This window comes from Gracilinanus agilis, chromosome 4 (genome assembly GCF_016433145.1).
Source record: "Gracilinanus agilis isolate LMUSP501 chromosome 4, AgileGrace, whole genome shotgun sequence".
Taxonomy (NCBI): Eukaryota; Metazoa; Chordata; class Mammalia; order Didelphimorphia; family Didelphidae; genus Gracilinanus; species Gracilinanus agilis.
In genome coordinates this window covers 467,670,530-467,682,903 of record NC_058133.1, presented here as the reverse complement: position 1 = coordinate 467,682,903, position 12,374 = coordinate 467,670,530, and the positions used below count along the sequence as shown (strand labels likewise).

The 12,374-nt window shown below is 35.5% G+C and overlaps 1 protein-coding gene across 1 annotated transcript in view; it reads right to left on the bottom strand.

Moving 5' to 3' along the window:
• Positions 1-12,374, bottom strand: part of MAB21L3 (mab-21 like 3) — a 79,123-nt gene that overhangs the window by 30,679 nt on the left and 36,070 nt on the right. Inside the window, exon 4 of the mRNA XM_044675531.1 lies at positions 6,616-6,756. Coding sequence (XP_044531466.1) covers positions 6,616-6,756 — 141 coding nt within the window. The remainder of the gene's footprint in view (positions 1-6,615; positions 6,757-12,374) is intronic.

The window sequence follows — 12,374 nt, the reverse complement described above, 5'->3', positions numbered from 1 at the left end:
TGGGGGGGGGTTGAAGGGGAAAGGAGGAGCATGAATCATGTAACCATGTTAAAAATGAATATTAATAAATGTTAAAAAAAATTAAAAAAAAAAACAGAATTGACCTACTGGAAAAAGAGGTAAAAAAAAAAAAAAAAAAACGTCAAATGAAGGGGCAGGTGGGTAGCTCAGTGGATTGAGAGTCAGGCCTTGAGACGAGAGGTCCTAGGTTCAAATCTGACCTTAGACACTTCCCAGCCATGTGACCCTAGGCAAATCACTTGACCCCCATTGCCTAGCCCCTACCACTCTTCTGCATTGACTCCAAGACAGAAGGTAAGGGTTAAAAAAAATTTTTTTAATGGAAAGAGAATCAAATTACAAGTATCAAAAATGAAAATGATGAATTAACCTTCAATGAAGAAGAAATTAAAGCAATCACTAGGAGCTATTTTGCCTGATTATATGATAATAAATCTGATATCTAGATGAAAAATTGCCTAGACTAACAAAAGAAGAAATAGAAGACTTAAATAACCACATCTCAGAAAAAGAAATTGAACAGCCATAAACAAACTCCCTAAGAAAATATCCCCAGGGCCAAATGGATTTACAAGTGAATTCTATCAAACTTTTAAAGAACAATTAATCCCAATATACAAATTATATAAACTATTTGGTGAAATAAGCAAAGAAGAAGTCCTACAAAATTCTTTTTATGACACAAAAAAGGTGCTGATTCCTATGCCAGGAAGGTTAAAAATAGAGAAGGAAAATTACAGACCAATTTCCTTAATGAACACTGATACAAAGATATTAAATAAGATACTATCAAAGAGATTGCAACAATACATTACAATGATTATTCACTATGATAAGGTGGGATTTATACCAGGAATTCAAGGATGGTTTAATATCGTGAAAATTATCAGCATATTGACAATATGAATAACCAAACTGACATAAATTATATATTTATCTCAAAAGATGCAGAAAAAGTCTTTGATATATAAATATAACACCCATTTCTATAAAAAGCAAAACAAAACACTAGAGAGCATAGGAATAAAGGGCCTTTCCTTAAAATAAAAAGAAGTATCTACCTAAAATCATTGGCAAGTATCATATGCAATGGGGATGTTAGAAGCCTTTCTAATAAGATCAGGAGTGAGGCAAGAATGCCCATTATCACCACTATTATTTAACATTGAACTAGAAATGTTAATTTTAGCAATAAAAGAAGAAAAAGAAATTGAAGGAGTTAAAACAGCCAAAGAGGAAATTGACCTAGTACTCTTTGCAGATAATATGATGGTATACTAGAGAAAATCCTGGGGAATCAATTTAAAAAAACAAGATGAAATAACAAATAACTTTATCAAAGTTACAGGATATAAAATAAACCCACACATCATCAGCATTTCTCTATTTTTCCAACAAAGTCCAGCAGCAAAATATAGAAAGAAAAATGCCATTTAAAATCACTCTAGATAATATAAAAATACTTGGGAATCTATTTGCCAAGATGAACACAGGAATTATATAAATACAGCTAAAAACACTTCACATAAATAAAATTAGATCTTAACAATTGGGAAAACATTAATTGCTCATGGTTAGACTGAGCTTAATATAATAAAAATGACAATCCTTCCTAAATTAATTTACTTTTTCATTGCCATACCAAATTACAAAAAAACCTATTTTATAGAACTTAAAAAATAACAACAAAATTCAACTAGAAGAACAAATGGTCAAGAATATCAAGGGAATTAATGAAAAATAAATGAAGGATGGTGGCCTAGCAATGCCAGATATTAAACTGTACTGTAAAGCAGTAATCATCAAAATAATCTGGTACTGACTAAGAATAGAAGGGTGAATAGTTGGAATAAGGTAAAGATAAATGACCTCAGCAATCTAGTGTTTGAAAAACTCAAAGATCCCAGCTTTTGGGATAAGAACTCACTATTTGACAAAAACTGCTGGGAAAATTGCAAAACAGTATAGCAAAAATTAGGTTTAGATCAATATCTCATACCCCATACCAAGATAAGTTCAAAATGGGTATATGACTTAAACATAAAGAGTGATATTATAAGTAAATTAGAATGTAGAATAGTATACCCATCAAATCTACGGGAAAGGGAAGAATTAACAAGAGATAGAGAACATTACAAGACGTAAAATGAATAATTTTGATTATATTAAATTTAAAAGGTTTTGTACAAACAAAACAAATCAAGATTAGAAAGGAAGCAACAAACTAGAGGGAAATTTTAAAACAAATTTCTCTAATAAAGGTCTAATTTCTCAAATATATAAAGAACTAAGTCAAATTTATAAGAAATCAAGTCATTCCCCAATTGACAAATGATCAAGGGACATGAATAGGCAGTTTTCAGATGAAGAAATCAAAACTATCAATAATCATATAAAAATGTTCTAAATCACTCTTGATTAGAGAAATGCAAATTAAAATAACTCTGAGGTACCACCGCATGCCTATCAGATTGGCTAATATGCTGGTAAAGGAAAATGACAGATATTGGAGTGGATATGGCAAAAATGGAAAACTAATGCATTGCTGGTGGAACTGCGAACTGATCTAACCATTCTGGAGCAATTTGCAATTATGCCCAAAGGGCTATAAATTGCGATAATGCTCAACAGTGTCTGCCTCAGGGTTGGTAGATTAATTTAAATAATGCATATAAAATACTTTGTAATCATATATTCCTACATAAAAGTAAAGTCATTATTATTAAATTAGCACAAACAAGACTCTTACCTCCACCTTGAACTCCTTTATGATTGTCCTTTCCTTCCCTTTAAGGACCAGGTCAAGTTCTACTTTTTCAAGAGAGTCTTTGGTGACTGCTTTAACTTTCAGAATTTTTCTTTTCTCTGGACTCACAACATATGGTGGTTCTTCATCAGATACCTTTTTGCTGCACTATTTAATTTTCATTTGTGTATATGTCTTACTTCTCCAATTAGACTACAAGATCCAAGAGGGCAGGGAAGGTCTGTATCTTACATATATCTCTCCCACGAGCACATGGTGGAAATTCCATATTTGATTTTAATAAAGCCAAAGTAAGGAAGTTAATGAAGACAATTTTCATGGCCCATTAAATCCAAACTCTCTCCAGGGTAACTAGGTGGCTCAGTGATAGAGTCAAGTATAAAGATTGGAGGTCCTGGGTTCAAATGTGGTCTTAGACACATCCCAGCTGTGTGATACTGCGCAAGCCACTTAACTTCAATTGCCTAGCCTTTACTACTTTTTTGCCTTGATACCAATACTTAGTATTGATTCAAAGATGGAAGGTAAGTGTTAAAAAAAAAAATCAATTAACTAGGCAATCATTTATTAAATTCCTACCTATTTGGCAGGCACTGGGAATATAAAACCCCAAACAAAGCCATCCCTGCCAGTTAGGAGCTTATACTTTTGCTGGAGAGGTATGTATACATATAAGCCTATTAAAACAAATAAAAGGTAATTTTGGGGAAGGGATTCTAGCAGCTAGGACAATAAGAAAAGATCTTATCTAGAAGATGCCACTTAAGCCAAGTCTTGAAGGAAATGGATTCTAAAAGTACAAGAAGGAGAAAGTGCATGCCAGGCACAGGGGATAGTCAATGATAGAATATCTTGTGCAAAGAATAGCAAAGATGACATTATACTGGATTCCAGAGTATATGAAGTACAAAATTGGGGGAATTACAAAGCTCTGTTAAAAAATATTACTCTGATAAAGCTTTAATAAGTAGAATTGTAAATTTATTAAGTGATCAGACCATTTTCTACTTTATAGGAATTTTGAAGTGCAGACAAAATCAAACATCATTGGATAGGTTTCTTCTGAAGTTTACAACTTGTGAATCTCAAACAGGGTTCAGTGGTGATAAGGAATAGAAAAGAGAAAGAGAACAAACTCCAGAAGAGCAGTTGCCCTCAGATATTATGGAAGACGACTCCTCTTACATATAATAATATTTCTTCTCTCTACCACCCCCATAGACTGTGAACTCCTCTCAATATAGGTAAAGTTGCATTCAAATTATTTTATTTAATCCCAATATTTATTTTTATGTATGTCCATGTATTGTTAGTGTTCATTCAGTAAAATAAAACTCAATAATGCATATAATGCCTTATAAAATCTGGGGTTTGGGGGTGTCCGGAATGGTTTAATTCAACTTACATTTTTCCTTATGGGAAAAATTCATTTTGTACTGGACCTTTTTTGTACTCAAAAAAAATTGTGTGTGTGTTTTTTTAGTAAAAAAAAAAAATTAACCCTTACCTTCTGTTTTAGATTTGATATCAAGTACCAATTACAAGTCAGAAGAAAGGTAATGTCTAGGCAATTAAGGTTAAGTGATGTTCCAGAGTCACACAGCTAAGGAAGTGTCTGGGGCTAGATTTGTACTCAGGACTTCTCATCTCACTTCTAGCCACTGAGCCACCTAGCTGGTCTACCTCTAGTCCTTTAATGTAGAAGCTGCCAGGTCCTGTGTAATCCTGACTGTGGCTCCATGATATTTGAAATGCTTCCTTCTAGCTGCTTGTAGTATTTTCCCCTTGGCCTGGGAATTCTGGAACTTTACTGTAATAGTTCTAGGATGTTTTATTTGGGATCTCTTTGAGTATTCTTTCAATGTCTATTTTCCTTTCTTGTTCAAGGATATCAGGGAAATGTTCCCTGATGGTTTCTTTAGTATGGTGTTCAGGCTTTCTTTTTGATCGTAGGTTTCAGGTATTCTGATGATTCTTAGATTGTCTCTTCTAGATCTATTTTCTAGATCAGTTGTTTCTATAGTGAAATATCCATATTTTCTTCTATTTTTTAAATTCTTTTGATTCTGTCTTATTGTTGCCTGATGTTATGGAGTCATTAGCTTCCATTGGCCCAATTCTAATGTTAGAAAGCTTTTTTCTTCCTTTAACTTTTGTGTTTTTTCTTCCATTTGGTTAATTCTACTCTTTAAGGGGTTTTTAGGGGGGTTCCATTTCCATTTGGTTCATTCTAGTCTTTGAGAAGTTGTTTCCTTCAGTGTATATTTGTACCTCCATTTACCTCTGGTCCATTCTAGTTTTGGGAGGTTTTCTTCAGTGATTTTTCCTCAAAATTATTGCAGTGTGTTGAGATGGTCTGCATTATGCTATTTCCCCTACTGTGACACTTTCTGGGCTACTTTCCCTCCTCAACATAGTGAAATGTTTGTTTTGAGGTGCTATTTTTTCTTTTTATGAATGTACAAGAAATAAATTGATCCATACCCAATTTGAATAGACCCTTGCCCATCCTAAATCAATTATTCTATCCCTATTTTAATTTCCAATTAATATTATTCCATTTAATGTAATTCAATAGAAATAGCAATTAATTCTCTTATGTTAACAGACATTAATATTCATCTATTGAGTTAAGAATAATCAACTAACCCTGATTTCACAACATAATTATGGGTAATTATTTTAATATAGGCAGATGAAGTTTTCTTCATGTTAGATTATTAAATTTCTAAGGAAATGCCTCTTGCTTGACCACAGTTACAGGGTCCCCACTATAGTTCTGACCATCCAAGTTCCTCATGACACAGGATATCATTAAGGGTAGATGGGAAATTCCTGGCTATTTTGGGATCCTCTGTCCTAGTACCTTCACCTGACTAACTAACCCTAGGAAGAACATGACCTTCTCAACACTTTCACAAGGTCCTTTCATTACATATTCCAACCGTGGGGACCCTCTGGTCACCCCTGCTCTTGCCTAATTTTAATCCACCAATGAAAATGTATATTTTGATTTGTACCAGTTCAAAGGGGATTACATTAATAGATTATGTTTGAACTTAAAGGCAATAAATGTTGTGCTTTGGAACAAGGGAGTATCTCAGATCATGAGGAAGATCTGGCATCCTTTTTGTTGAAGGGGATTGGTTCCTTTAATAAATAGTATTGGCTTGGAGCTCTGTCTCAGAAATTTTATTTGTAGATAGAGAATTTTGAGATTACAGATGATTTCTGTGAGCTTTGCCATCTTATATAAAGAGATGTCTTTATTCTGCCATCTTAGTTCTCAGTATGCATCTCCCCAGTTACATTTTAATCTTTTTTTGTCCATGCTTGGGAATTTTACAGGTAGTTCTGCCAGCCAAATGTGAATCTTGGAGTTGGACACCTCTGCCATACAGTGCAGTAATTCTTTCTACCATATCATCCTTAAAGTATCATCTAGAGTCTACAGAAACTCCTCTGGGGACAGAGCATTAAAGATCTTTCCAAGGTGACCCTTCGTATTGTTGTACAGCTGTAATTGTTAGGACTTTACCCCTTATTTTCAGCTAAAGTCTAATTCCTTGGAATTTTTATCTAATAGCATTTGTTCTGCTCTGTGGGGCCAAGCACAATTATTTTTTAAAATATTTATTAAATGTACTTGTTATTTATTTATTTAAAAGTAACTTTTTAAATCTATTAAATTTATTATTTAAAGTTATCTTTAAAATATTTATTTGATGTATTTGTTATTTTATTTATTTTAAAATTATTTATAAGATATTGAAATCATTTAGCTTCTACAGTAGACATTAAATCTAAAAACAGCCACCATCTCTTACCTTTATGTTGTCATTGTAAAAGTCTGATTTAGAAATGGGTTGGAATCTAATGTCTTTGAGACTGATTACTGAAGTCAATTGATGGATGATTTTCTTCACCTCTTCCACAGTCTTGGAGACTTTACTTTGTCTCAGCTCCACCTGCATTTGAAAGACAGGCAAAAACTGTCTTTGTACATCCATGTGAAAGTCCTGATCAGCTCTACCATCATTCCAAAATTTCTATTTTAAATCTTTCTTATGGGACAAATATTGTTCGTATACTCCTGCCCTAGAGAAGTTCTCATGAGACAGAATCATTGACTCTAGCTTACCACTGTGATCTTGGTAAAGTTTACTTATTGTAAATAAGGATAATAATAGCTCTATTTTATATTAACAAATGGCTTTAAGGTTTGTAAAGTGCTTTATATATGTTATCTGCAAAATGAGCTAGAAGAAGAAAATGGCAGACTACTTTGCCAAGAAAATCCTCAATGGGATCACAAAAGTTCTGACACTACAGAAATGACTCATCAATAACAATTATATATTTTAATTCATTTGAGCCTCACAACAACCCTGTAAAGCAAATGCTAGCATCCCCATTTTTAGGTTAGAAAACTAAGTCATGAATGGAAAGGCTAAAATAGCACCCAAATGCTTCATTTCTTGCATGTATAAAGTGGGACCCAAATATTTTATGTATAGATGAAAGTGTAAGCATTACTAAAAGCAAAAATCTAGCTAACTCAGTTATTTATGTTTATGAAAATAAAAGAAACCCAGAGATCAACATTCATAAACAGCTATCCATAATACAGAAGTTCATAAGCAAAAATAAAGTCAAGAAGGTATCCTAAAACCTAATTTTTCCATATGTCTTTTCCCATCTCCCACCCATTCCCTCAACCTTGGCACAAAGCTTACTTTCAGATAAACAACCTTCTCTCTTTGTGTATATTAAATCCTAGAACTGTGTAATTGGAATCTGTACCCCAGAACTACAATTCCCAGCATCCCAATCTCCTCACATTACATGCTGACATAGACAGGATATAAATTTGTGTGGCCCCGCCTCTTGCTCTCTTTTCTTATGATTATGGGCAGCTGTGGATGTGGGTTTTTTGAGAACCAGAAGAACTTACTCACAAGGGTTTATTTTTGTTAGATAATTAGTTTTTTATACTTCTATTTCCTTTTTATTCCTCCTACTTCAAGTGATTATTAATAAACTTCATAAAATTAATACTTGGAGTGTGGAACATTAATTTATATCTTATAGAAATGATCTATAAACTGATATTTCATTGGCCCAGAGGTTCCTTCTGAAACAAGGATTACTGTTCCACCTTTGGATGTTTCTGGGGAGATGATAGTCACAGAAAAATAGGCATACAGATCTTAATACTGTCATCTTAACACTTTCCAGAAAAATACTTGTGATAGTCACTAATAAGAAAACAAATAGGATGTTTTTTTCTTTTCTTCCTTCCTCCCTCCTTCCCTCCCTTCCTTTCTTCCTTTCTTCCTTCCTTCTTTCCTTCCTTCCTTTCTCTTTTCTTCTTTTTTCTTCTTTCCTTTCTTCCTTCCCTTTCTTTTCCTTCCTTCCTTCCTTCTTTCTTTCCTTCCTTCCTTCCTCCCTCCCTCTTTTCCTTCCTCCTTCCTCTTTTCTTCCCTCCCACCCTCTTTCTTTCTCACTCTCTCCTTTCCTCCCTCTTCCTCTCTCTCTCTTTCTCATTTTCTCTCTTCCTTTTTCTCTTTCACCTTACCTTCCATCTTAGAATCAATACTAAGTATCTGTTCCAAGGTAGAAGAGTAGTAAAGATTAGGCAATTAGGGTTAAGTGACTTATCCAGGGTCACAACAGTTAGGAAGTAAATGAGGCAAGATTTGAATCCAGGATCACCTAGCTGCCCCAGAAGGACAGTTTTCAAGAGATCATCTGCTAGCAATCAAATGCATTATTGCATCTTTGCGAATCTACACCACAAAGTATAGTCTAACTCCCAGCATTTAAAGCTTTCCAAAATATTGCTCCATATTGCCTTTTCTCAGATTCCTTATTGTTATGCAACCTATTCTTTAACCCACCTGGATTATTTCTGTGCTTGTGTGTCTTGGGTTGATATTTTCTCCAGCTTCTAGACTGTAAACTCCTTAAAGTCAAGGACTTGTTTGCTATTTTAGTGTTCTATATCCTGGTGATGAATATTATAGACATATCCCTAGACCTAGGAAGCAAACTTCTATGAGTTCCAGGCTACAAATCTAATCCAATCCAATAAATATATATTAATTTCTTACTATGTATCTGGCACTATACTAAACACTAGAGGTACAATTAATAAAAAGAAAGAGAATACCAACAGAGAATCAAACTTTTAGGCAATCCTAAACATGAAAAAAATATAAAAGTAGGGTGACAGACAGGTCAAAGAATAGGAAGCCTAATAAATTTTTTTTGGAAAATTGTAGTCAAAATAGATAAGAGTTAACACAGTCGGCCTCCTATAGGCATTGCTAAGTTTAAGGAAATTAATCTAGGAGCTTAGGAATGACATCTGCATTAAGTCTACTCCAATAAAGGTCCCTATATCAATGAGAAATCTCTACACTTCAATAAGTGGCTTATTTGGTCTCTCAGACCAAAAAATGTATGAAGAAGAGTTATTCATAATAAAGGTACATTGGAGACAGGTGGCAAAGTGTTTTAAATGACAAATAGAGGTGGTGGTATTTGATGCTAGAGATAATAGAGAACCACTGGAATTTACTGAGTAATATAGAGATATGAACAAACCTGGCCGTTAGTAACAATACTTTAGTAGTTATGATGGAACGGTAAGAGATTAGAAGCTTGGAAACAGTTCAATTGTAGTTGATGAGGAATTAGGGTGGTGCTGTTTGAGTCATGAGAAGGGGACAGCCAGAGAGAGAGTCTGGAGGCAAAATTTATAAGACTTAGAAACTTATTAACTATATTGGTTGGGTAAGAGCAAGAGGATTTGAGAATAATTCTGAGGTTATAAAACTATGAGAGCAGAAAGATCATGTCATCCTCAACAGAATAGGGAAGTTTAGACAAGAAATTGGTTTGAAGAAGAAATAAAATTAGTTTTATTTAGAATCATTGAATTTGAGATTTCATGGACATTTACTTTGAAATGTCCAGTAGGTGAAATGGACATGGACAGCTGGGTGACTCAGTAGATAGCAGTGCCAGGTCTAAGTCAGAAGACTTATCTTTCAGAATTCAAATCTGCTCAGGTACTTACTAGCTGTGTGACCCTGGGTAAGTCTCTTAACAGAATTTGCCTCAGTTTCCTCATCCATACAATGAGCTGGAAAGGAAAATAACAAATCTCTCCAATATCTTTGCCAAGAAAATCTCAAATGGAGAAATCAAGAATCAGTCAAATCTGAAACAACTGAATACAATGGAAATCAGGAGAGAGGGAGAGGAAGGCCAGATACACAAATTCAGCAATCATCTGCATTATGATGATAATTGAGGTCATTAGGACTAAAGAAATTATGATCAAATCTGAGAATGTAGAGAATTGTTCTGGGTAACTGATGGTGAACCTGTGGGACAGGAGCCAAAGATGGCATGCAGAGCACTCTCTGTGGGCACTTGGCCGCCCTCTCATCATCCAAAGTTCATTACTAGAAAGACAGAGGGACTCAGGTGGAACTGCTCCCTTCCAGTCTCCACTGCACCTGATGATATTTTTTCACATCGCCTGCCCCTCTGTCCAGTAACCCAATGGAAGAACATAGGGGGTAAGGTGGATGGCTCACAGGTGACATAGCTGGAGGGGAGTAGAGTACTCAGACCACTCCCTTCCCTTCTTCACCTCACTTCACCCATTCTTGAGATCTATCTATCATCTCTAGATAATCTGATAAAGACAGTTTAGTTGATAAGGAAGTAACTGATAAGGAAGTAAGGGACACTGAAGATCTCTCCATCAGGTCATGCTGCTTCTCTGACTCCAGGAGCATGGAGTTTGTTATATATACTTCAAGATTCATTTCACACAAAAGAACCCCTTGAAACTTTGCATTTGCACAGAAACACAAATTATGTCATATCAAAGCACAATAAAGTTATAGTTTTACAAAGAATTTTCTTTTGAAGATAATGACTGATGAGAAAAGAGTTCCAAGGCTAAAAATGAGCCTCATTTTATCTAAAAGTTATTTTGCCTGAGCTTGCCACTCTGTGACCTTGGGACAACTGGAGCAGTTAGAGAGATATATCCACAGCTGCAGCTTTACTCTGCTGAGTGAAAAAAGGCTGTTAACTCATTAAGTGCTGGTTTACTAAGAACTTGAAGTTTTCCTAGAGGCTATGTTTTTCAATAAGAAAAGATGTGGATCATAAAAGGGGTCAAAAGAGGAGTCTCAGATTTTCATCTATTTGAGACTCTGATTCTCTTATTGGCCTCCCACAACCCATCCCTCTGCCCAGTAGCCCAGTGGGAGAACTTCCTCCCTCCCTTGTGTGGGGTAAGGGTGGGGGATGGCACATGACTCTCCAGGGGGTGGGGTGGGGGCAGGGCCTGGCACTCCATCTCTAAAAGGTTGGCCATCCCTGCTCTAGGATGTATGCTTTGGAGCACACACACTTAAGGACTGGGATGGGGGGGGGGGGGGGAGGAGAGGGAATGGTATTATAATAAAGACCATGAAACTAGTAAAGTAGGAAAAAAACCAAGAGTGGCACCATAAAAACCCAGAAAATAAACTGTATCCAGGAATAGAAGATCAATGTTAGTATCAGATACTACAGAGAAGGGAAGAAGGAATGGGGCTGAGAAAAGACCAATAAATCTGATAAGAAGCCATGGGTTAGTTTAGAGAAAGAAGTTTCAGTTGAATGATAAAGTAAGAAGCCAGCCTGCAAAAGGGTAGAATAGGAGAGGAAAGGATATATAGATAAGGAGAAGAAATAGCTTTTTCTATGAGTTTGGCTATGAAAGGGAGGAGAAATAGAAATAGGTAACATTTAGGTAAAACTTTAAAGCCTGCAAAGTACTTTAACGTTCTTTCTGTCTCACGTCATTTTCATAATAACCCTATGAGGTAGGTGCTATCATTATTCTCATTTTTATAGATGAGGAAACTGAGGCAGAGTTTTAGAGACATGTCCAGGGTCAGGTCATAGAGCCATTAGACAGTTTAGGAAGGATTCAAATTCATGTCTCCCTGATTCCAGGTCTTGTGGTCTATTCACCTACAAAATAATAGCTATAAGAGAATGGCAGTATCAAAGTGAGTGGGGGCTTGGTGAGGTATACTAAGGATGAAGGAGAACTGGGAACATTCACAGGAAGCAAGGAATGAGCCAGTAGCTAGGAAAGAGCTAAAGGTGAGGGATGGGAATGTAATGTTTGTAGGACAAGAGGATGTTCGGGGTCTAGGCAAAAGGATTGGCCTTGGTAAGGAGAAAGACCATGTCTTCATCAAAAACTGTAGCAAAGAGGAAGAGAATTGGTTATGATGTCAAAGGGTTCTGAGATGCAGAATGTGGGAGAAGTAGAACTCAGGACAAATAGCCTCTTTTTTTTTTTTTCAGTAAAGATTGAGGTATGGACTTCTGCTTAAAGGATAGGGGCAGACAAAGTGTTGGAGAGGTGAACAGAAGACAAGGTTTGGACAGAGACAATCAATTATGGAGGGATCAAAGGACTGATTCCCTTGCTACAGTAAGGACACGGGCAAGAATAGAGAGAATAAACTGTACTGGATCCAATCAACAGGATTTCCTATTG